Below are 26691 nucleotides of genomic sequence, written 5' to 3'. Positions count from 1 at the left end.
CAAGTGCCTTTGCTTACTACTTTTGATTTAAGAGTAAAGACGGAAGACAGTTTATCTGGCAGTGTGAGACTCTCTATGTGTCTCCTTTTCTCACTCATTGTCAAAGGTGGTTCCTGGGGCAGCAGGATCCTCCCCTGAGACCTACCGAGTCACCATGTCTGGGGCTGGTGTCCCATGAGCCCTCAGGAAGCACGGTCCATGTTCACGCTGGTCTCGCATCTCGGTTAAGCCAAAAATCCTGGAGGAAACCGGACTAACACTTTCTGAGAGGTTTGCGGAAGTCCTTGTTAGATGCGTAGGCAGCAGAGAAGTCATATTGCACCAGACGGAAAGTTTAGCCATCTGTTGGCTTTATAAAGTTCTTTTCCTTGGGAACCTGTTGTTTTTCAGTATTTCACTCAAGGCCTCACACACCCCAGGCAAACACTTGACTAACTTACCCATAAGCCACCATCTCCCCATGTCCATGTTCAATAACGTTTTAAAAGTAAACTATCCAATAATCTTCAGTTCACACATGTAAGACAGAAGGTTATTGCACTTTTGTTTGTAAACGCTAATCATCCATAGTCTGTGTGCGGCCACGGTGCCACCATTGGCCTTCCTCACAGCACCCCCTCTGCAGCAGCATCCCCCCTCCTGCTTGGGCAGACACACCCCTCCCGACAGAATTAGGACAGTAATGTAATTCATTTCCATCAGTGTGGATGGCTATGGGCAGACTTCTCCTGCCAGAAGAAAATGTATTTTTAAGACAGACGCTGCTACTCCTTTGAATCTTTGTTTTCAGAAGTCTGGGAAGGAGTAAGTTTGGGTAGGGACATCCTTCCGGTGATGCGTCATATGGCTATGACCGTAGTGATGAGACGTGAAGGCTAACACCACTTCCAAGGAAGGTGGTTCCGGTTACATTCTCACTGGATCTGCCAATGGGGCATCAACGGCTGGGGCTAGGAGAATAGTTTAGGGCAGAGAACTTCCCTACCATGTGTGCAGCCCAAGGTTCCATTCCCAATATCACAAAAAGAAAAAGAATCATTAACGAATTTTATTAGTTACTTTCCCCTTCTGTGATTAAATACCTCATCAAAACCATTTAAGGGAGAAGAGCTTGTTTGGGTGCACAGTCTTGGGGTACAGACCATCATGGTAGGAATATGGCAACTAGACCGTGAAGCAGCTGGCACACAGCTACTGCCAAGAATCAAAAAGATGTCACTGTTGGCATCTAGCTCTCTCTCTCCTTCTCGTGCAATCCAGGACCCCATCCTGTGGGGTGGTACCGCCCACATATCCAGGAAGGGGCTTTGCTGCTTAGTTAAGCCTTCCTGGGAACACCCTCATACACATACCCACAGGTGTGTTTCCACGGTGCTCCAAAATCTGTCAAGTTGACGGTATAGATATAAGAAGGAAAATACTGAAGGGGGAGTATTTATTACCTACCTCAGACCTCTTTTATCCATCCATTTTGGGAAGATATACCTACAACATAACTCGTGATACTTCTTCTGAGGGATTATATTGTTATCTACAGCTGTGTTTCCCATTGCCAAAGTCATTCACATCATCACCAAGAGGAAAAGTGAACATAGCCCAACAAGAAGTTCCACTAGGTCACACATGGATGAGTTCAGTACAGTATGTGGTATTTTATTAGTTATTAATTCCTTACTGGGTCCTTACCATAAATATTATCATATGTTGAAAAATACAGCATGTCTTCTAGTGGGGGTCTCAAAATAAATCTCCTGTGGATTGGGAGGTGTGGGGGGGGCTACAACCACCAGTCTTTTGAGTTCCACTAATGCTTTGTTTTCTGTTGCCACGGGAGACGTTGTTGCTTGACTTTTCCTTCCTGCCCAACACTTGGTGTCATTGAGCTTTTTAATTTTTCAAGTGACTGTGGAGAGGTGTATCTCATGGTTATTGTGTCACTTCAGTCCGATTTTTATTGGGGTTCCTGATTTTATATGTAACGTATATTTTCTGTTTCTGAGTTTCCTTTTGGTGTGTGAAGTGGCTGCTAAAGTTTTTATTTCTCTGTTGAGTTTTCCATTTTTTTTCTCTTGGCTTTCGGGATTTTTAAGAGTACAGTCTGTGTACCAGCTCATTAGATGAAGTATTGGAAAGTCTCTTCCATACATGAAAGGTTTGTGTGTGTCTCTGACATCTTTCGGGGAACCAAATGCATCTTTTTTTATTGTGGTTTGCATTTTGTGTCTGTTAAGTGTGTTTTCTACCTCAGAGCCATAAAGATGGCCTCCTTTATTCTCTCCCATGCATATTTTATAAGTTTATGCACAGATTTACATCAGTCTTGTCTTTCTGGGGTTTTTGTGTATGTGATACAATGCGGAAGTTCAACTTCATTTTTTTAATACATGAATTTTCTAGTAGCCCTTCGATAAAAGTCCAACTCTTCACCCATGAGGAGGAATTGCCAGTTTCTTCATATATTTGAACCTGCTCCTGGCTTTTCTAGTCTGTCCTGTTAATCAGTGCAATTCAATGACTGTTGCATGGCTCTATAGTTATGCTGTAATTCTTGATAGCTGGGACAACAAGTCCTTCCCCAAGGCCACTTTGTTTGCTTGAAACTTTGCTCATCTGTGAACATGTGATGCTCAAAATGTCAATCAAACTGGCAGTGTGTTGTTAGTGTTTTTCTCAAGGGGTAGTGAGTTCAAATGGTATCCTTGCATCATTCTTTATATAGCTATTATTTTGGAGGTCTTTGCATTTACTCAATATTTAGTACAATTATTAAGAAGAGATCCAAGAACATATATATTTAAATCTCTTCCTACCCCAGATCCTGATGAGATCTAAATTATAAATAGGAATAGAGAGAAATGAGATTGACTGGCTACAAGATCTTTTAAAACATAGAAAATGTGCTCCCAAGATGGTTCAATAGGTAAAGCACTTGCCACATAAATCTGATGACCTGAGAACCCACATAACAGTGGAAGGAGAGAATTGACTCCACAAGGTGTCCTCTGACTGTCACACATGTGACAAGGCACACACATGCCCCCCCCCCACTGCCACACACAGGATTCACGCACACAATTTTAAAAAAATGCAAAAAATTGTTTTTGCAAAGTAATAAAATGTTGCATGGCAACCCACCATCCTGGTACTTAGGAAGGGTGTTAGAAACAAAAGATCCCTATAACACTTGCCCTAGCTAGATAACTAAATTGGTGATCTCCAGTTTAGGGACTCTGTCCCAGCAGATATAGAGTGGAGTGTGGTCAAGGAAGATGCCTGGTGTTAACCTCTAGTCTCCACACACGTGCAAACACACATGTGCCTAACATATATATGCATGCCTAAACAATACATGTACATAAATGTTTGGCGGGTGATATAGCTTAGTGGTAAAGTACATGAAGGAGACCCTAAGTTCAAATCCCCAGGATTGCAAAAGAAAGAGAAAGGGGGAGGGAGAAAGGAGAATAAAATACTGCTTTCATTTTTCTTAATATAAAGTGTTCGGCAGTAAAATTTCTCTCCCGTGCTATAGCATTTGTGGCAAAAGAAAGAAGGCATCTGCCAGACTCCAGTTAGAACTCGTCTTTTTATACACATTTCCCAGCCTTTGCATGCTCCTAGCTAAAGAAATATGAAGAATCAAACATGCCTCTTTTGTGAAAAGCAACACATGACCTGAATAACACAGGCAAGATTTCCTCTGCACAGCTTCCTACCAATGGGAGCAGAGTTAATTTGAGAGACATCTGGGGGAATCACAGTTTTTCTCCTAGCGTGTTAAGCAGTTTACCCTGACAGACACGCTTCTGTTTTACCATACGTGGCAACCATCCACTCCCCCACCCACCCACAGTGCCAAGGCATATTACATTAGAAGTGGCATGCATCTTAATAAAAGGAAACTCGGAAAATTACAAGTCAATTTTGCTTTATCAAGCAGCTGTTTTCTATTTGGGGCATCGCAGAAAGGTAGAGGGAAGTTACTCTCCTTAGTAGCGACATTTTCAGCAACAGGAGGTGAAAAAGCATGTCAATAGCCCCCATCCGTCGTCACCGTCCTATTGCACATCTGCATTGTACTCTTCCTTACCTGGTTATGAAACGACTGTCAGCCAGAGCTTGTGGAGCATGCTCTCTGCATCTTAGACGCCATCTACTGTGCTCTCCATACATAGGCTGGAGCCGTGTGTTTCTGACAAGGATGTCTTCTGGTTTCCCTGGAGCTGGATTTTCCCCCATGTTTTTTTCTTTCTCTCGCTGGAAAGTTTGTGCATCTAACATTTGTAGTGTCAGGCTATTTAAATTCTGTGTTGTCCCGGGTGTCTGCCTCACTTCTCCCCAGCTACGTAAATGGAAACATCTCACTGAAGGATCTGGGACCTGAGATGACCAAGTATCTATCCTTAGGATGAGCGGAGGGAAGAAATCACCAGTGAGAGATGAGCATAAGAAGTTGAGCCTCTTCCCAACCAGATGAGGGTTTCAGAACCAACCTGACTCCCTGTCTAACCATAGTTAAGTAAACCTGAGGGACATTCACTGCTGTATTTTTTTTTTATCCTTGAATTGCCAGTGAGGATCCAGCACAAGACTTGGTTGTCATCCTCATGTTACACTACTGTGGAGAATGACAGTCACGTGCATACTTTACGACAGGACTCTCACGTCATCCTCACAGCACCCTTCCAAGTGCAGACGCTCTTGTTCATTCATGTAAAGATGAGACTGCTGAACCTACAGAATGGCTGACTGATTGGGGGTCACCCAGCCAGGAAATAACAGAGACAGGATCATGACACCAGGCTGTCTGACTCAGTGACAGGTGGGACACGGGTTCCTCCAGTACACACAAATAGATCTCTCCTACCTGGCCTCATAGCCTATGAGAAGAGTCCCTGTCCCTGGGCGGCTTGCACTCTAGAGAGCGATGAGGCAGAGAGGAGAAGTTATGCTGGTTTACTGCCTCAGCTTTATGTGGTTCTAGAACTCACAGCATGAGCACAGGAAGCAGCGCTGTTTCCTTCCTTAAGACAGAAGTGATCTGCAGCTTTGCAGGTGACGTGGGGTGTTGGGGTGATGCCTTACTCCCTTGCAAGTCCACCTGGATGTTTTTGAAGAAGGAGAGGGATTCCACTGCACATTGTCCAAGTCTAGAATCACCAGGTTGTCCCAAAGAACTGTTTGCTGAAGGCCTACTGTGTTTTCCGAGCCACAGCTGAGGGGGGACACTGAGAGCCCTGGTGTCATGGGCTACATCAGAAGGTACCTTTTCCTCTGTGTCTTTGTTGGGAGATCTGGAGTGGTCTTGTGGCTGTCATTGAGCAGTTGTGCAAAGATGCCTGGTCCTCTGTGCACCTTACAGTCTTCCTTCAAAGCCTAAACAAAAGCTCTTCTACTGGCTGCTGGGAGCGTTCATCTGTGCTGTCTGGGGACCCTAAGACATTGCTGTCTCTGAATGCCAACATGTCAGATGAACACTGAAGGCTCTGGGAACCAAAAGAGAAAGCATTACTAGAGGAAATGAGAACAGCCAGGCTTCCAAAATTGGGGGTTATCAGTGTCCACAGAGACAGGTATAATGATGGATGTGTGTCTAGAAAGGTCAACTTTCTTGGACATCATTGGGCATCATTGGTGCTAGATCATTTCTTTGAAAGGAACAATGGAGAATGGGCTTTAAAAAAATATGTAAGATCAAAACATCTTTGAAACGCATAGTTCACTAGGAGAAAGTGTCCCAATCTCAGTACTTCTTCAAGTTATCTGTTGAACACATCCATTCTACCAGATAGAGACAGTCACTGGGCATAATGTCAAACTTGCAAGGTTGCCATCTTCACAGTCCTTTCCACCCAGAGTGGGAGAGTCATCCATCAAGTCCTCCCAGAGCAGTGATGGCCCATAGCAAGGGCTAAAAGCACCAGAGGGCCTGAGATCCAGGCATTGTGGCTGGAAACATGAAGCTGTCACCTGGACAAGGCTCCAGGACAGAAGAAGCCTGTGCTCTTCAAGGGCAAGTGTCAAAGTAAAGGTTTTCTCGTGTGCACATCTCAGAGGCTGGCTCCAATCCAGAGCAGGCTTTGTTTCCTAGGGCAGGCTCACATTAAGCATGTACCACTCCAGTTAGCATATATGCAAATACTTAGGGAAGTAGACTGCACTATGTGACCACAGTGTATATTTAAATGAAAGCGTGTTTGAAGAAGGAGATAAAAATATTAAACACAGCCCCATCCTGATAAAGAACTAATATAGGGGAAATGAGGCTTGCAGTCACAAACCTAACATGCATATTTGTTTAGAGCTGTACATCCACACGAAGCAGAGATAGCCTGTACCATACAGTCTAGATTGCAGTGCCCAGGACAAGGACATGGCCAGAAATTTCCTCTGTGCACATTAAGCCGTGCTACCATGCTTGCCCATAAGGGCATCTGTAAGTCTGGATGAAATGAGGTCAGAGCCAAGCTTCGAGAGCTTTATACTGTGATTTCAAACTCTGCTAAGAAGAGATTTAAAGGGGAAAAAAATCCCAGACCCAAACAAAAGCAGGGGGAAATTTACCGTTGCCTAAAGCAACTAGAGCAATGTGTGCATCCTCCCATGGCTGTCTCCACCATTCCCTGCGATGGGAATCCAGGTTTTTGCCACTAGCAATCTCATTGCTTTGCTCAGAGCCACTCAACACTCAGCGGAAGCGGAGCTGGGAGTCTGTCTCCACCCAGCTGGGCAGCCAGGCTCACTGTACTGAATCACCAGCCCCATCCTCTCCTTCTACCCTCTGATAGCTTACGCTGTAAACACTTAGTTACATTTCTTTTTCCAACCTCAGCCTCTAAGTTCTCACCTGACTCCTCCATCTCCTCTCTCTCTCTCTCTCTCTGGAAAACCCCTCCGTTTCCTAGCATTCTAATTGCATTATCAAGTGTTTTGTTTGGTTCATTAACTTCTTCCCAGATGATTTCCTCCTGGTAGATTTCTAGCAAACTCTACCATTGTCTAATAAATCATCTTAGGAATGCTGCAGGTTTTTCTCTCTTGAAGAGACTGTGTCCACAATGCTAATTCCTACATCCCCACGAACACTTGGATTCTGCCTCCTTTCAGAATAGTAGTCCTTTGGGGGGTCGTGATGAAAACGGTTCAACAGCAAATGAGAGGCTGCTGGAGTGAGCTAGGCTAAGCCCTAAGGTTATCAGTGAGAGCTCTGCTGGAGCATTCCCGAGGTTATTTCCTCTCATCAGACTTGCGGGCTACAGAAACAGTTCAGTTGGTAGAGTGCTTGCCTAGTGTGCACAGAGCCCTGGGTTTGATCCTCAGCACTAAATAAATCAGCTGTGGTGGCACATGCCTATAATCCCAGATCTTAGGACCTGAAGCCATGGGGATTGGAGTTCAAGGCCAGCCTTAACTACACAATCAATTGGAGGTTACTCTGAGCTAAATAAGATCTTGTATCAATGAAAAAATAATAAAGATACCCTCTTCTAGTGACCTCAGTTAAGAGACTTCTCTGTATGACTGCTGCTGGACCCAATAGTCAGGAGCTGTCCCAGAGGACCTGCCACCCAGATACAATATCACCATGTAACCAAAACAGAGACAAGAAAATGAAATCAAGAGGGTTTAACTGAGTATCCATTGGGTGGGAAAGGACTTGGGGTCCATATCCTGCTTCCAAGATGTAGCAGGATGGTTAGGGAAGAAGGGGTGGAACCCTGTCTAAGAAGATGGCTAATGTTCAGGCCGCCCGTTTGAGGTCATCAGAAACAATGCAAGAGGCCTTGGTGTCAGGCTAACAAGGCTCCTGACATAATAAGGGATAACATCATGGCTGGTGGGGTGGCTCAGTAGTTCAAGTGCTTTCTACCCAAGTGTGAGGATCAGAGTTCATATCACTAGCACCCACGTAACGAGTAATCCAAGCCCTAGGGAGGAGGCCAAGGCACTTGGATCCTTAGTGCTCTCACTGGCCAGCCAAATTAGCTGAATTACTGAGCTGTAAATTCAGTGAGAGACCCTGACTCAGAAGACAAGCTGGAAAGTGATTGAGGACAACCTCTGACTATATATATATACCCTGTCTCTCTCTAACACAGGTGCACAAACATATACAAAATCACTGTTGAGAGCAATTCTCCAACTTTCATTAAGGCCCAGGGAAGGCTCTGAGGTTTCTCCTGTGGCCCTGTACTAGGTTGTTAACTCTAAGGAGATGTTGCTACCATTGAAGCAGCTGGCACACACCTCGCGGGTCTTGTAGTCTTTGAGGCCAGTGTGCACTCTCCACAGAAGACTCATTTTTAATTCCCGCCTCCTTCTACAAACATGTCACCGCTCCTGCATCCCTGATGTTCTCCGCTGCTAAAATATGGAAATATTTTGCCATCCTCATTTTCAGGATCTAATCACCAAAAGCGAGAGTCAATTATTATAATGTGGCCGTTCTTTAAAGCCCTTCCGCAGCCGCAAAGCTGAGAAGGCGCGTCATTTTAGTTCCTACTTCACAGGTGATAAATACCCAAGAATGTCGCCATCATTCTTCTCGTTCCATTTGTCAGCCACATTTATAAATCTCTGAGAAAGAAGTACAAACTTAACTTTATTTTTGATTCATGGCGGTTCTAAATCTCCCCCGTCGCCATCTCCAGAGTCAGTCATCTCTAGTCACTTCCAGTGGCTCTCCCTGCACAGCCAACAGCTCCCAGAATTCTGCAGTAATTTCTCATGGTGGCCATTCAGTGCCTGCGTATTTCAGTGAAGACAACTTAGCATTTATACGTTCTAGTAATAGAAGTTGTCTCTGTTCGAAGGGAAGGGCTTCGACAAACTATGAGTATTCTGGAACTTCAGTAGACATGCGTCAGGTTAGTGTTCAGGCAAGCCCTGCAATGGAGTACTCGTAAGTGTTATAAATGGTACTGGAGCCGCGAGATTGAAGGTTTTGGTTTTGGTTTGTTGAAATCAGGATAAGCTGGTGTTTTGTTTTGTTTGTTATCATTGTTGTTGTCTGGTTTTTTGAGACAGGTTCCCACATGGCAGGAGGTGACCTCCCACTCACTAGATAGTTGAGAGTGGCCTTCACCTCCTCATTCTCCTGCCTCACCTCCCATCGCTGGGATGATAGATATGTGCTATAATGTTTGGATAGATTTAAAAAACAAAATTAAAACAGGACACAAAGTTGGTATGGAAGTGTGGGCGGATCTTCAAGGAGTTGAGAAAGGGAGTAAACATGATCAAAACACATTATATGAAATTCTCAAAGAACTGATCAAAAATTAGAAATAATTTTTCCACAAGGTGAGAGAAGGAAATATCTCCCTCTCCAGCCTAAATTTCCCTGCCAAGCTGAACAGAAATCGTAATTAAAACATACAGGATTTGAGCAGGGTTCAGGAAAAACCAGAGTTTTGTACTTTAGTTTAGTGCCCCTTCCCCCACATTCAACACTGCTCTCCATAGTGACTATGTGGCTGTAGATCCATTGCTCTAAGGAAACCTGAGCAAAGGGGGTGACCTCCTACCTGCAGAGTCCAGACCTGCAGTCTTCTGCCTGGGAAAGGGTGATGGGAGGGGCAAAAACACATTCTCTGTGGAAATCATAATGAAAATGTAGAGAATCACCAAGTGTGACATTGTTTGAACTGTGAGTGCCCATTAAGTGTGCCGCAATATTTTCTACTTTCCTGGCAAATTTACATGTATTATAATATACATATAGTATATAGTATATAATATATGGTATGATATTAAATATACTTAATTAAAAGATAGGGGAAAAGAGTAGTAAATAAATGAGGTGGTACACATGTTGATATGACTATAACAATTGTTTCATTTGATATATATATGTGTATATTTATAAACCTATACTTTCAATATACATTTAATGTATATTAATAATAAAAGTTAGTGTAAAATCTAAATTTTAAAAAGCCACTTCACGTGCCTCTTCTAAGGGTCCTCAATTTGCTTTCAGTCTCAGTACTTAACAGCCGTCACTCCACCATCCCGGTCTTTCTGTTCACAAGGTTCTCCTCATCAGCATGTTGAGTCTCACCTCAGGACCTTTGAATATGATTACACTCCTATCTGAAGTATCCTCTTCCTCCTTGTCTCTCTCTTACTCGTCCCATTTGCACTCACCATCTCTTGCTCGTGGAAGCTCCCTCTGCCTAGCAATTGCTCCTCTACCCCCTCCACATTATCACTCCTTCACTCTCTAGTGGACTTACATACAGGCTGCCTTCTTCGTCAGACTATGAAGTCTGTGGGGGCAGCTCCCACGTCTGGCTTTGCTTACCTTTAGAGCCATAGCATCATGGGTTATTAACTAAATGAATGAGCCACTGCGTGTAAAATACTATGCATAGTGGGTGGAACACAGAAGATGCTCAGAAGTGCTAAACATACTTATTAACTCAGAGAAACAAAAAGTGGGAAGGCTTAGGCACCTTTGTTTGGTCCAAAGAACATTTAAAATTCTTAGCATAGTTCATAATTATTCTAATCTATTTAAAATGTTGTTGGAGAGACAAGATGACAACTCTTAGAGAAGAGAAGGAAGAACACCTATTCCTCTGCTTCCAGTGGTCTACCCCTAGGCTGGCACCAGGCTGGCAGCTGATCTGGGGATCAGTGTCCATGGGTGTGCACTGCAGGCATGTGGTTTCATACAACAGCACTTTCTTGAAGGATCCTACCACAATCCTTCCAGTGGATGTTTGCCTCCTGAGATGAACCACTTGGCTATGCAAAGCCAAAATTAGTTTTGAACCAAGTGCTACATGTCATAATCCTCCTCTTTCTTCAAAGGAACAAGAAAAAAAAAATACCCAATCGCTGGTTGTTTGGGTTACTCTAAAATTTTAGGAAACTAATACATACGAGCTAGGAAATCGGTTTGTAGCAGATCTTTGTTAGCTTTGATTTTTCCTGGTGTCCATTGGTTTGTTGCTGACCTTTGTGTTGTATAAAGAGAGTTAGAAAATTTCAATATCCTACTAAGAAAAACTTGTGAAGTTGAGGATATTACATCCAATAAGCATTTTTTAACATTTGCTCTATGGCTCTGCCTCTCTTTGGGATTGAGAGGCTTCTAAATGTATGATGTTGCTCTTATTTTAACTGTCTTAACAGACGGCTGACATCGCTTTTGTCCTGATTGCACCGTTTTCATTGGTGTTCCATCAGAAGAGCTCATAAAACACCTGGAGGGTGTGTGTGGGGCACGTGCACACCGAGATTTGATGTGACAGCTCAGAAAGAAATGCATTGACAGGCAGCGTCAGACTCCCTTTGCTTTCAGCCTCTCTACCATTGAGCAGACAGGGGCTTGGATAGGGGGGTATCCAAAACTTATTAAGCATGGTGCCATTATGAAAATGATTCCTGGGGAAGGTCATTAAACTAGGCTCATCGGATCCCATGGCCAAGCCCAGGCATCTGCACCAAGGTGCATACGAACAAACAGTGTCCTTTGCAGAGGTGTTTGCTCTTTACCCGAGCATCTTTGCTTGTTGTTGTTGATGGTGGTGGTGGTGGTGGTGGTGGGGGGGGGGGGGTGGTGGTGGTGGTGGTGGTGGTGGTGGTGGTGGTGGTTAGGGTTTTTATCCAGAGTTAACCTCTCTTCTCCACGATGCTGATAAGGGTACCTTTTCCTATACTTCATACCTCTGACTTAACACCTGAACCTCCCAGGGCTCAGGTCAGATAACAGTCTACCAACCACATGTCTCAGGGGTGACAGTGTGTTTGGGGCCAATCCAATATTAACATTCATGAGCACTATAACATTTAGGAATTGCTTAGCTAACTGGGCTTTATTTCTGCATCCAAGATGCAAGGGTTGTTATTCCCACCTACTTCTTGGTGGGCCTTACTATGAAGACAAGACTGTGATGGTCACCTTGACTGTCAACTTACTCACTTTAAGAAACAGAGTATTAGGGAAGTACACATTTGGGTATATGAATAAAAGTTTCTCCAGAGGAAATTGAGTGAGGGAGGAAAGTCATCCAGAGTGTTGGGAAAGGGGAAGCTGACTGAGCAGTGGTGCTTCCTGACCCTCCCAGATGTGAGCAAGTAGCCTCCTGCCGCCACGGCTTCTGATATACGGTCCCTGCCCTGGGGACTACACCTCAAACTGTATCACAGTACACCCTTTTTCTTTTCAGTTGCGTTTTTGTCAGTTTTTTAAAGACAGCCATGAGAAAAGAAGCTGATCCAAGGATCAGATCATATATGCAAAACATTTAATTCTGTGTGTGACCCAGGACAGGCACCGAGGACGTGGGGTTCAGAATGTCAAGCTTCAGATGGACCCAGGACCCAGAAACATATCTTTCCTGAGATCTCTTGGGTGATTTGCTTGGAATTTGGCTTTTCCTCACATTTTCTAGGTGGAATGTTCAGTCCTGTCTAATTTAACTCCTGGGTTACTGAGCCTTGATCACTCCTACTTTCTCAGCATGTGGAGGGGTTCCCTCTGTAAATCAAGTCATTGACGACAGTGATCAACATCACCGAGTGCTTGCTATGATCCAGGCCTTTAGCAGCTTCTCTGCAGAGTTTGCTTTATTCTGTCAACACCCTTGTTAGCTGGGCCCTGCCATTAACCCACTTTATAGATAAGTAAACTAAGACACCATGATCTGAATACCCTGCTCGAGATGACAACGCACATAAGTGCCTTCTAACCAAGCACTCAGGCCACAAAGTGTGAACTTGGCATTGACTTTAGTCTATTGATACTCCAGCTCTTACACATCTTCCTGAGGATCCAAGAAGATCATCCCTGCCTGACACTTAAATCATTGTGGTGACATAAATGCAAAACACTACTCAATGCTCTTTTTTAACATTATTTAAAATTCCTCACGTCAACAGTTCTGTGGAGAAATCTGTTTGTGTTGAGCAGGGAGGAAGGGGAGATTGATTTTTAGAGGCTTGAGGGTAGACTTTTTCTTTCAGGCAGTTCCTGAGGAAATCACCTAATGAACTAAAAGTTTATGCAAGCGATTTTAGAAAGCAGCAGAAGTTTACACCAGAAAGAGGAAACGTAACAGAATGAAATAGTGCTATAGGCTTCAGATATGACGCTTGCACGAGTCTACCAGCCTCTCCTCCCTCAGTGTGCCAATGTGTGCGTTCACAGTTAGATGTAAAGCCAGTAATGTTGACTTTAAAAACACCAAAGCTCGGCTAATCTCAGCACTTGGAAGATCAAGAACTCATGGCCATTTGGGCCAATGTAGCAAGACTTTCTCAAAATCCCCAAGACTAGAGAGGTCGCAGGGCCCTTTCATAACAAGTGTAGGGTCCTAGATTGTTTGGTTGTTTGTTTCTGGTTTGTTTGTTTGTTTTGTTAGCACCTAATAAATGCTTTTGATGTCTATCTTGAACTTGGCCCAAAGTGAAAGCCTTGCCAGCCCTTCTGTCCTGTTCTGCTGGTAATCCCAGCCTCTCCGATTCCCCTCCTGGCCAAGCACGCTGCCACTGCTCAGCCAGAAGCAGTAGTCACGCAGAGCAGAGGATCTGGTGTTGTTATTTCCATTGCGGGTATATGGAGAGCTAGCTTTTCTTTACCTGAATGACCCCACCTTGTCCCTTAAAAGAAGAAAATGAGCTCCTCGGAAAGGAGCTCAAAGACAGGGCACTTCCTGGGCTGACTATGTGCATGCCCCTAGTTTGAACCCCAATATCACATAAAAAGTTTACTCAGGCCACAAATTCAGTGGTAGAGGACACTGGGAAGGAATAAGGGGGGATTTTGCAGGTGAGGATACTCCTAAGACAAGTTTAGAAACTCCCAAGGACACTGTCTGTTAGAGTCCAGACTAACCATGTAGGTTCAAGTGGTTACTACATAGGAACCCAGATCTATGTAAGTGTAGTCTAAGGGTGTGTGTGTGTCTGTCTGTCTTTCTGTCTGTGTGTCTATTCTGTGTGTGTGTCTATATGTCTCTGTGTGTCTGTCTGTGTGTCTATGTATGTCTGTGTGTGTCTGTATGTCTATCTATATGTCCGTGTGTCGGTGAGTGTGTCTATATGTCTGTGTGTCTGTCTGTGTGTATGTGTGACTTTAAAGGGTAGTGCCGTTCACAGCAGCATGATCTTTAAACACCATTTGTTCGTCAAGGTACATATTTTTTCTTAACAGCCATAACGCCTACATTTTAGAGAAGTCGCCTTCTACTCCTTGCACCCTGAAGCAGATCATAAATTTAAAATAAATTATGACACATAGAAGTTTCCTGAATTTAAAAAAAAAAATTATCCAGCCTAAGCCAGGGCCTGAAACCTTTACCTCTCTCCCCCACCGTGTGGTTTATTATCACCTCTTGATTCAGTGGAATCAAAGTTTTAATTAGTTTGACAACAGAGGTATGATATTTTATAAAATGGAACCAGTGCCCCTGTATTTAATTAAATGATCCCTATAAAAGTTGGATTTTAGCCAGGGGCACAATTTATAGCAGTTCCGCTTTAAAACTGCATTAGCATTTTACGCTGGGGTTATTTCCATGTGTCATAGAAATAGAGGTGATTGTGATAGGCTCTGGAAACCAAATGACTCCCCATACGTAGATATTTTCTAAGTTCAAGAGGCTAGGGCATGTCTTTTATTTGTGTTACGTTTCAGTTGCAGCAAACGCTGAAAGCTGCAAACCTAGGTTCCTGGGTTTTGTTTTTAACTTTCTTTATTCACTTTGTCTGTGTGGAAAGGCAGGCACGTGCTTGCCATGGCACAGGTGTGGAAGTCAGAGGCTAGTGTTCAGGGTTGTCACTTTCCACCTTGTTGATCAGGATCTCCTCGCTCACTCCGATTGCTATGCTGCATACTCCAGGCAAGCAAGTCTCGCCTCCACCTCCACTCTGACCATAGGATTCCTTGAATTACATATGCATGGTACCACATGTGGCTTTTTGAGTTTTTATTTAAAAAAAAAAAAAAACATGGGTACTGGGGATCAAACTTGGGTCACGAGACTTGCACACCTGGTACTTTTACATGCTGAGCCACCTCTCTGGCTCACTCCTAGATGTTGAGATAACACCGTGTGACCGCAGTAGGCAGTAGTATTTCTTGTGACAGTCTGTGTATTGGGGAAGCAATTGTCCTAAGTCTCTGGGATTTGTGGTCTCCAGAGCTAAATCAAACCATTCCTGGATTGTCTTACTGAAATGCCATCTGCCGTGCAGTCTTCTGGCCGTTTCTGAAGTGGTTACTACGTACTGTTGTTTTATGCTCCCTACGAAACACATCCAGTGGCATTCAGACAACCAAAAGACAAATAAGCCCAGCCAATGCAAGTTGATTGAGCAGATGACTAAAGATAGATGGGCTGTCAGTGAACTTCAGCCCCCAGTGGACAACCCGCCAATTTTGTATTGTTGTCATGACAAACTATAGAAATGACAGCCACAAGTACATCCTTATAAGAGCAGTAGCTTTACCTAGGCTTCCTCAGAGCCAGGAAGGAATCCTTCTATGCACTCTGCCTATCTGTCTCTTGTCACAGAAGAACTTACGCTGAAGGATCTCCTTAAGGTTCCTTAGTGTCATCTCATATTTTCAGTGGTGCTGTTTGCCCGGAGACTCAGTGATTGGATTTTTTTCCATAATTGTCCCTCATTCCTTGGGGGTGTGGGGGTGGGAGAACCATCCAGAGCCTTAGGTGAATAACTTAGGCATTTAATTTATAATAAATATAAACTTTGCAATCAGCATTTCTTGTTCCAAAACATTCCATTTACTTGGTTTTAGAGCTGCATAAAGTGTTTTAAAGGCAATCTGCTCAATTGGGCGAGTTAATGATATTTAATTTGACTGGGCCAAACGTCACTGGGTGTGCGTCCCATCCCTAATCGCAGCCATCATCAGCACCGTTGTGTGTAATGTAGATGCCATGCTAATCCTGAGAATAAAGGTTGTCATTCTCGGTTGGCTGCCAGCATGCGCCAGAGTCATCACCTCGCTAAGTCTCTCAGCGATGTGATTGCAAGATGACAGAGTAATAAGTGTTATGTGCACGAGGTAATTCAAAACAAATTTGGCTGCAAAAACAGATCGTCTAGGATAGTAAACTCCCGCCTTGTCTCGTCGTCTCCTAAAGGAATGTAATGATGCTGAAAATACCTTGTCAAGAAGCTTGCGTGGCAGGGGTCAAGTCCTCTGAAATTTATCCGTTGCCGCCCCCACTCCTCATCCCTGAGAATCCCAAGTTGAAGCTTGAAATGATTTATGCATATATTGTTAGTTTAGGAACACAAGATGGGCAGGAAGCTAGAAGCCTTTCAGTAAACAAATGCCTCTCAAGGCAACCTCCCCAGGCTGAAGCCCGATGATTGTGGTTTGTGGATGTTTTCTCCTGGGAAAGGGACTATTGTGGTATAGACTGACCTTCAGCACTGGTATCTTAATACATTTTTACATCGGCATGTTACACTATTATGTATATTATCTTAAACTTCATAATAATCCAAAGGATCATCACGTTGTAATTAAATCTTCCTCCAATAAGAAAATAGATCCCAAACTCTCAGCCAGGATGCCACCGCTGGCCTGACCCCACAGTTATGTCTCTGGTCATCCAATCCTTAGATGTAAGAGAAGAATCACGGGCTTTTGTAGGTGTGAACTTGAACTGTGTTTGGTTGGAAACCACAGGGCACTTTGAATACTGTACCATTAGGCACTGACGTCAGATATCCCTTTTAGTGAAAGCCAGCCTTACGCAATAGTGACATTCCGTGTTTCATAGAAGGATATGCATTTCTCAGACAGCTCTGGACCACTCTTTTTCTCCATAGCTGAGTAGAAGAGATGTGACGGGTGCCCCCACAGTTAAATTCAGAAGACTCCACATTGAGTCCATCAAGATATGGGGAATTCTTAGTTTATGCTGAACTGCAAGGCCCTTCATGTAGCCCTTTTTGGGTGTTGTGTGAATGTTCACATGGTGGTTCCAGCACAGGTTTATGGAATTTATGTAAGTAAAGCCTTCTCGCCATTGTTCTGTAGCAATAAGCTGCTGGAGATGTAGCCCTTGAGTACATGTGTCCACAGAGGTTTTCTATGTAGATAGAAGACCATCCTAAGAAAGCATTGGAAAACGCTTATGTCTACTTCTACAGTATGCACGAGCATATTATACCTGTTATGTTTAATATAAACCTGTTTATGTTTTTGGACTATAAAAATTTAAGATCCAAATCAAACACCTTAAAATCTAGGGACTATATCAGCAGAATGGATTGTTGTCCCTATTTTTCCGCCATGGTTCACATATTAAGTTGGCCTCACTAGTTAGTTCTACACATGGTTTTAGGAGACCACCACAGGCAAAATGGCTTCCGTAGAATCCAAGAAGGGCCATCCCTATTTCACATCTATTTAAAAAAAATAAATCCTGGCAGATTCCTCCTCTAAGTCTCGGGCCTCTCCATCATTAGACGGAAAATTCAAAACCACTATGGTGGACTAAGACCAGTCAGTCAGAACACACAGCTCAGGTGCCCCTGTGATGGTAAGACCCCTGATCAGATGGGAAGGGAGACCAGTGTGAAATCCCTTAGCAGAGGATACACAGAAGTGATGGATGGGTGACCAGTCTGCCTGCTGCATTAATTCAGATATTTAAGTATGTTCATGTATGTGTGTGAGCATTAGTCCTAAGAGAGTGTGTGTGTGTATGAGTCCTAAGATCTAAGTGTGTGTGTGTGTGTGTGTGTGTGTGTGTGCGCGCACGCGCGCATCCACACAAAAAGACTTGACACACACTGGGAAGACTATACACCATAAAAACAAAATAACATAATTAATTTCTAGTTAGTTATCATTCCCAGATGCAGGCGTGGAGCCCGAGGCTGCTCTTTTTTTCCATGGGGAAGATTAGCAAGTGATGAAATTGCATTAAAGACATTCTGGGTGGAGGCCAAGGCATCCCTGCTGTGTGCTTTATTATTTAATGCCAGATCTGTACCCCTCGACTCCTACTCGATGGAGAGAACTGAAGTTCTCGGGTACCCCCAACATTCTCCTTCCACTTGGCTCTTTATACCTAGAAGCCCTTAAGACGCTAACCGATCTCTCCAGTTTCTGCTTTATGATGATCTTCCCATTCTAAATATGTCTCGGTAGGTCAACGGCAAAGACTTATCCCGAGCAACTCATGACCAGGCCGTGGAAGCTTTCAAGACAGCCAAGGAGCCCATCGTGGTACAGGTGTTGAGAAGGACACCTCGAACCAAAATGTTCACGCCGGCCTCAGAGTCGCAGCTGGTAGACACAGGCACCCAAACTGACATTACCTTCGAGCACATCATGGCCCTGACAAAGATGTCTTCTCCCAGCCCACCCGTGCTGGATCCCTACCTGCTGCCTGAAGAGTAAGTATCCTGGCCATGACTTGCGAACTTGCTGCATATAGCCAAAGACTCTGGGAAAATTGGCTTCTTCCTTTCCATGGAGAGCAAGAAATGAATGCATCTTATAATTTTCCTCCAAGTTGCCTGTGTTTAACTTTATTGTTTATAGAGGCAATAAATCGAGTCCTGCTCAAAACTGCTCTGACATATTAATGACTTTATTATAACCCTGGAGCAGAGTTATTCAAATTATATTCTAAGAACAAAATTACTTACAACTGTTGTAAAAGTTGTGTCGGAATAAAAATTTAATCACTGCAAAGGGTAATTTGAAGATTTTCTAGTTACCACTGGAAGGAATGCTGATAGTCGTTTAAAATAGACAGCAAAGTAAGCTGCTGAGTATAGGAAGCGCCCTGGAGGTTATGCACTCTGCTTCCTTGGGTGTCATTTCAGCCCTGCATCCATGCACAAAACCCAGATCTACCCCATACAAATAATTACTGCCATGTGCCAACTGCGTAGTAGTTGTGATCAAATAGACCTCAGTAATACCTTTCTTCACAACTCTACCTTCTACAGAAAGCATGAAGCAGTTCAGAGACTTCAGGTCACGTAGATTTGCTGCCCGAACTAATGTCTATTGTGGAGTCGGGGTCAGCCTATTTTTGTTTTTTTTTTTTTTCTGTGCTGTGTTAAGATGCAGATGTAAGTCATACCTGTCTCATAGGATTAAATAAGAATAATGTGTGTCTCGTCATCGGGTAAGCCTTCAATTAAGTGGAGGCAGTGACTGGTAATTCAGGAATAATTCAAGAGTGAGAAAGCTACCGACACCGCTGGCTGAAAGATGCCCAGCTAAACGTACCTTTTTCCCCACGTAACGATGCACTCTGAGGGCACAGGTTGTTTAGCTGACACAGGTACACCTGTCTTTTCCCATCTCGACCCCATCGGGGTTCAGGTAATTGTCTGGATGCATTATTTCAAAGGCGTTTTCTGCTCTTGCAGGGAGGCCTCTGAGCCATACCTGTTGGATTTCCATTAGGCATCCGGTAGCTGGAGTACGCACACATCTCCCGTGGTTCTGTCAATTCGCAGACAAAGGCTTGCCTTTCATCTCATGGGTTTAGTGGTTAGCTGTCATCCGCAACCGGGGCTAATTCCCCAGTTGACAAGAGTGAATTCTGGTGCAGCTGACAGCATGAAAAGGGAGGAGACAGGACCTTCATGTAACGCTCACCATTCGTACAGTGTACAGGCTTGCAAAGAACTGTCACCTCCCTTCTTTGCCTGGAGAGAGAGGGTTCTGCAGACTGAGGTCCTGCTCGCTGCTCCTTTATTTACCTAGACAGCATTGGTTCCCAGCTTTCCTAATTCTGTGACCCCTTAATATCATTCCTCATGTTGTGGTGACCGAAAACCATAAACTTATTTCATTGCTACTTCATAACTGTAATTTTTCTGCTGCTATGATTCATAATGTAAATATCTGATTGCAGAATATCCAATATGTAACCCTCAAAGGGGTCACAACCCACGGGTTGAGAACCACTGCTGTAGACATCAGGCGTTGTAGACTAAGGACCTGATCAGCGCTCCTTAGTCCACCTATATGAAGGCGAAGGAGCGGGAAGAGCTCCCGCAACACCTATAGACAATGGGTGCTGTAGACTGAAGGTCTACTCAGCATATTGCAGTGACTCTGGTGGGAAGGCAGGGCGACCCCATCTCACCTCTCAGCCATGACACTGCCGTGTCCAGCTGAGCCTGGGAAGCATCTGGCCCTTTCCCCGAGCATGGCCTTAAAACCAGTTACTTGACACTACAGGCCAGACTTGTGCTCGTGTTATTGATGGGCCCTTTAAGACTCTCAGATGTTGAACTGTCAGAATGACAGGCTTTTTAGAAGCCAAACCCCTAATTTCCTCTTAAGTTTAACTAACATGACATGACTTATCCCCTTGAGGGAACTTGAGAAATGTCACAAAGTCCAGAGGTCAGGCAACAGCAAGACTGCATGTTGGGGTTGAGCTGGGGGGGGCTGAAGGGGGGTGTTGGGTTGATGACTGAAAGCCCAGAACTTACAACAGGATCCTCAGGTCTAAAAGCCCCTTAAGTGCAGGCAGTATATATTGCCTGATTGGGCTGGAAAGAAACGGCCTGCCCTTCCATCTATGTCTGACCTATTGTTTCAAAACTAAGTGGTTGCCAGGGATTATCAGAGCCCCCTTGATTGCTACCTGACCTGCAAAAATGTGCAGCTTTGGGTCCCCAGCCAAGGGCAATGTTTATCTGCATCTGGTGTGCAATTCCAAGTCCCTCCAGAGCCACTGGCCAAATGTGCTTTAATTCCCATCGCTCTTGTTCCTGGAGTTTCCATTAACACCATTTCTAGGAGATGCCGGGCTCAAACTGTGTGTTACATGTGTTGTCCTAAAAACATGAGTGTTCTTGGCTTTCAAGTAGGATAAGGGATGTATACACACACTTACACAAGCACCCATGAGTACTGGCGCCTGCAAGGAGGTGTAAATTCACACACATGTGCACACAGCTGTGACGGCAAATATATTTCTCACTGGGGGAATCAACACAAAACAACTGAAATCCACCATCCCAGCAAACGGCTCAGCAGTTTCCATCATGTCCCTTGAAACTGGTCTCAGAGACCAGCACACATCTGAGTGTTGCTTACATTTGAGCTTTTGCCATCAAGATTAAAAGTAAACAGTGGACCACTCTTCAGTCTAGAGACCAGTTGCTGTACTCAGGGTGAAGCGATGAGGGCAGGCTAAGGGAGAGACTGGAAATAACAAGGTATACACTAATCTGCACCTTCGCATTTCCAGAGGAAGTTAATCTTCACCAAAGTAATGGCTTCCTTGGTTCTTTTGTTTTGAGTTTCTAGACCTTTTGCGGCTCTGATGAAGGCAGCAGACTCTCTACAGAAATATGTTCCTGTCTGTATGAGCTTACATACGGTTTCAAATTAGCACCGGGATGGCAATGTTGAGAGCCACACCTGAAGGGAGAGGGATCCGGAGGGGATCCTGTACTAACAATGGCTGGGGACAAGAAAACAGATAATTATCAAAGAATCAAGGTCTTGACAACCTTCTGTCTCTTTGCAGGCACCCCTCATCCCATGAATACTATGATCCGAATGACTACATGGGGGACATCCATCAGGACATGGACAGGGAAGAGCTGGAGCTAGAGGTAGGAACCATTGCTGCTTCTCGTTCTTAGCGAATCTCCATTAGACTCAGAAAAAGCTAGCGTTCTCTGCAAGTGTAAATGTGGTTTAGATAATAATGAAATTATCAAAATCTGAACCTCTTAGTAACTCCCCCACCACCAACTTTAAAGGCACAGCTCAGCTTCTTCCTCCTTCTATTAATTCAGGACAAAGCCTAACAGTCAGGGCTCCAGGGCACACTGTCAAAAGGGGGTCTTAGGGACTGGGAAGGTGGCTCAGTGTTAAAGTGCTTGCTGTATAAGTTTGGGTACTTGAGTTTGGATTCCCAGCACCTACATAAAGGCCGGGTATGGTGGCATGTGTCTGTAGCCCTAAATCTAGACGATGCAGGATTATGTAGATCCTGGAGGCTCCCTGGTCAGGAAGCTTAGCTGAATCAGTGAGCTCAGGGTTCAGCAAAGAAATTCTTCCTCAAAATATAAAGTGGAAAACAACAGAAGAAGGCGTGTGACACATGTATGGTCCAACATGTGCATACACAGGCAAGTCACACACATACACACACATAAACCTACATGAAACCTGCACACACTGCAAATATTGCATGCCCTCTCACCTTGCTGTTGTTCACATGATCATCACTCTTTAATTTTTTTTTTGTTTTTTGAGGTTATAATGTAATCACATCATCTTCTCTTCCCTTTCCTATTTCTTACTCTCTTTCAAATGGCCTCTTTCTTCATTAATTGTTGTTACGTGTGTGTGTGTGTGTGTGTGTGTGTGTGTGTGTGTGTGTGTGTGTATTCCTAAATGCATAAATACAACCTGCTTGATCTGCAGCATGTTACTTGTAGGTATGTTTTCAAGGCTGACCCGTGGTATTGGATAACAAATCTTCTCTAAGGAAGGCAAATCTCCAACTCTCTAGCTTCCTTATTTGACCCTAGTTCTCATGTAGGGTTGAGGCCTCAAGGTTCTTTCCTCCACCCACTTTATCATGTCTATTGTTATTGTCCTTGTTCAGTTACTTTTCTGGCAGTCATATTAGTGAGACTTTATGAGTTAAGCTTCTGAGGTTGCTAGGAAGCTCAGTCTCACAGCAAACTCCCTGTTCCTCTGGCTCTTACAATCTTTCCATCCCCTTTTCCACAATAACCCTTTAGTGTTAGGTGCAGGGATTTTATTGTAAATTCATCCGTTGAGACTAGACTATACAACTCTGCATTGGTTATGGTTTTCTGTAATGGGCTTTGTCTGTTGCAAAAAGAAGTTCCCTTGATTAGGAGTAAGGACTATGCTTATCTGTGGGCATAAGGACAAATATTTAGAATATAGTCAGGATATATAATAAACCAGGGATTGTACTAGTTGAATAGCATAGCAATTGTAGGTCCTCCTCAGAATCCATGACTCCACTCACACTGAGTACTTAGCCAGGTTTCCAGTACCAGGCATAGTTTCCCTCTTGTTGAATGAGTGTTAAGTCCAGTTAAAGAGATGTTGGTTACAGCCAAGGTGTGCTTGCCACTACTGTACCCTGAGGGTTATTGGGTTATCAGGCCATGCTTGTTGTTGGATCACCACTTTTTACTCAAAAACAATACTCAACAATAGGGTGGTAAATAGGATGACTGAATGCAGCCACCTCCCAACAAAAAGGAGCTGCTCCCAGATGCTTGACATTTCCTAAAATGATCTTGACAACATCACAAAAATCCACAGCTTTCCCCAAGTATTATAGTGGACAGAGAGTCTAGATGTTTACAGTGTCCATTGTACTATGTTGAGTTTTAAAATACTTAGACACCAAGTAGCCAACCAAGTTCTACTTCTCACTTTTTCTTTGGGAAAAATGAAAAAAATAGAAGATTAATTTTTTCTTGTGTTTCTTTACATTTTTGGGAAATCATTGTGTCAAATTTCAACATGTTTTTCTAAAATTTCAAAGCTTACATGGGAACTATTTTTGTAGAGCAGGGTCAAGATAGCAGATGATACTGTCAGGTAAGCCCTTTGGCCCCATGTTAAAGTCAGCCAGAGGAAATCTATCCATTTACATTGCATCTACTCTCCTGGCCCCTGCTGTGTAATCCAGACTGCCCTGCTAAAGAAGTGGTACTATTTAGCAGTGATGGCTTCTTTCACAATAGAAGCAGCTTGAAAGCCTAGGACAGCTGTCTCTTTTTTACATCCTGGAGAGCTACATAGTTCTTACTGCAGAACAGAGTGAAAGTCAATAACGTATAGAACCTGCCAATAAAAATGCTCACTGACAGCTAGGTCTGAACACGTCTTAGTATTTGTCCCTGAAAAATATGAGTATGAGACAGTGCTTAAGTGATGAAGACTACCATGAGCAAAAACCACGGGTGCAGCAGCCTTCTCAGCCGCTGTGGACCAGCAGGACCTGGGGCCACCACCACTCAAAGGAACTACAGTCTCATACCTTTCACTTCGAGAAAAGCAGCTAAGATACTTCATGAAATGGTGATAGCAACAATGTAATGAAAGCTACAGGGCCAGGTTTGGATAGGGAGCCTGTGTGTTGGAGGCTTGGTCTCCATAACGGCCATGTGAAGAACTAGGCAAACCTTTAAGGGTCTGGGCCTGGTGGGTGGTAATTAGGCCATGGGGGCTTTGCTTTAAAGGGATTAAAGACAGCCTTGAGGGGGGAGGGATGCATCTGTTTCAATGGGAGAGGATTGTTACAAAGTAGAGCCGCCCCCTAGGCTGTGGACTCTTGCTTCCTACTCTGTCACGTGTTCTCTCCCTCTCAAACATGGTTCTGCCATGGTGCCCTTTGCCATGCTGTGATAGAGCCCAGCAGATGCCAGCAGCATGCTTTTGTACCTCCCAAACCATAAGGTACAAGAAGAAGACCTCTGTTCTGAATAAAGTCGCTAGTCCCAGGTGTTCTCTTACAGCCTAAGAGATAGGAAAACATTCAGGGTCTCACTGGGGTTCACTGGAGAACAATGGCTGGACCTCTAATCTGTGGCCAGGGTGTATCTTAGAAGGATACCAAGACAAGCTTTGTTGTCAGTTTAAGGGGTCAATAAACAACCCCCTGCTCAGATCTGAATTTACTACGGCAGGCCTCCTTTTCAGAAAGATACGCAAGCACCGCAAGCACCGTCTCTTCCTCCTAGGATTTCTTAGACCTGCTGACAGCGTCTCTGCTAGGTCCCCACCTGTCTTGTTCCAGGTGTGGGATCTGATATCAGAGAGATCAGGTTTGCCTTCCAAGTGGAAAGCCCGTTCGCAGTGTAATGCTCATCGCCCAAGTTGAATGAGATAAAAGAACAACCGGTCCATGCCTGCTATGTGTGAGGAAAATATATACGAGTGTGTGGGGATGTTATCAGAGCCAATGCAGAGGGGAAAACAGATGTTCTTGCTTCTAAAGTACACAAAATGATCATATTTAGGTAAGTGTCAAATCCCTGTTATTGTGAAATTGCTTAGCGTTAAAGGGCTTATTCCCAAGTACACCCCAGAGTTGAGCTACCGAATAATTGCCCCTGAATTTTCAGGTACAGAACACCTGCTCCAGGTCTTCCTGCAGGCAATTAAAAAAGAAAATAGATGTCTGATGAAGCTTTTCCCCCCATACTCTATTGTTTTAATTTCCCCTGTGATTCTGCAGTAGCATCCTACCCAGTCTGGGAAAGTGCTGTCACCTGCATTGTTTTGACGTTGTCCTTAAGAGACCGGGAAGGAAAGGCCAGCTATGGGTTTGATGAGGGAGGGAGGATGTCTGAATGATTCTGACTTCTCAGAATAGCGGGAAGTAGACCAGATGGGAATTGGGATGTCCAGGGAGTGCCACGGGAAACTGTAACCAATCTAGAATTTTCCCGTTAAAGCTGTGAAACAAAAGGTGGGCGCTCATTTAAGGAATCTGGCATGCCCTGTTCTGGCTGAGTCAGCCTTTCCAAATATCACAAGGATCTTCAAGATTCTTGTTTTGTATGCATGGCCACCTAAAACCAGGCCCTTGAGATATCAGAATTCAGTCTTGCCTAGCATTGCACCTCTGAGAGAAGTTTTCTGGGTTATACTGTGGTCCAACAGCACCATCATCTGCTTCTTGTCTGATGACCCCACTAGAGTACGAGCTCCACGTGAGAGTGGGCTGTTCCATTGCTCATTCCCAGATGGTGTCTGGAGTAGTCTGTGTCCAATATTTTGGCACCTAAATCTTTATTGAAGGGAGGGATGAATATTTTGATGTGAGGTCTTCAGGAAAACCGTGATCTTGTTAGAGACATGGCTGCCTCCCATGAAACACCATGAATATATACAGGAACAGTTTAGATAACTGTCGGCCAGCCTGGTCCAGGAACGTGGAGAATTATGAAGAAGTGACTGGGCTTCTCAGAAAGGCATAAAGCATTTGAGTTAAGTTTAGGGTATCTTCCAATTTAATTCCCTGAGGCTGAAACAAAGACCTTGAGTCATGAGGGTGGTGTGGCCCTCTTAATACTGTTAATTGGAATACCATGTAAGTTTCATCTGAAATGTCAGACTCAGCCCTCATTTTTATCAAATAGTCCATCTAGACCAGTATGCAACAGGATACCAGAGATGGGGCTGGTGTAATCCAGCTAATGCTGATACATTATTCATATCTGTTTGATTAATGGTCTTCTTTGAAATCCTATCTCCATCATCTCAACAGCTGTGTATTGATAACCCCTATGCCTTCAGCTTTGAGCCCAATGAGGCTAGGCTGCCTCAGAGGCAGAAGTCAAGGTTGAAAACTGACCAGCTGCCCAGTAACTTTGAGGGTGTTTTACTTTCCCCAGGTCTCATTGACCAAGAGTCAAGTGGCTGAAAAGGATTGTTCAAGAGAACTTGACATGTTTGTTGGTGGCCAAGCCAAGCTTGTGTTTTCATTAGATCTTCCTTCTCCCTTAAAATCTCAAGCTTGTTTAATTTAATCAAGAACATACCATGCCTTCATGGCAAGGCTGGGTGTTGCTGACGTTGTATAATCCATTATTTAGCTATGAATGCCTTCCTGTCATCTTCAAGTCAAGGTAAAACAGGAATCTATGCAGATCCAAAGACAGTGGAGATCTTATTCTTCCTTTTCTCAAGATCATCAAAAA

General features: G+C 44.0%; 1 protein-coding gene across 2 annotated transcripts in view; it reads left to right on the top strand.

Annotated features, from left to right (window-relative positions):
• Pdzrn3 (PDZ domain containing ring finger 3) overlaps window positions 1–26691 on the top strand; it is a 229703-nt gene that overhangs the window by 191540 nt on the left and 11472 nt on the right. For both annotated transcript variants that reach the window (XM_041631464.1, XM_041631474.1), the window contains 2 exons: window positions 18149–18396; window positions 21510–21597. In XM_041631464.1, the coding sequence (XP_041487398.1) occupies window positions 18149–18396; window positions 21510–21597 (336 nt within the window). The remainder of the gene's footprint in view (window positions 1–18148; window positions 18397–21509; window positions 21598–26691) is intronic.

Source organism: Microtus oregoni, unplaced genomic scaffold (genome assembly GCF_018167655.1).
Source record: "Microtus oregoni isolate MIOR12 unplaced genomic scaffold, Mior012 000002F_ref0000024, whole genome shotgun sequence".
NCBI classification, from domain to species: domain Eukaryota; kingdom Metazoa; phylum Chordata; class Mammalia; order Rodentia; family Cricetidae; genus Microtus; species Microtus oregoni.
This window is presented reverse-complemented; position numbering and strand designations above follow the sequence as displayed.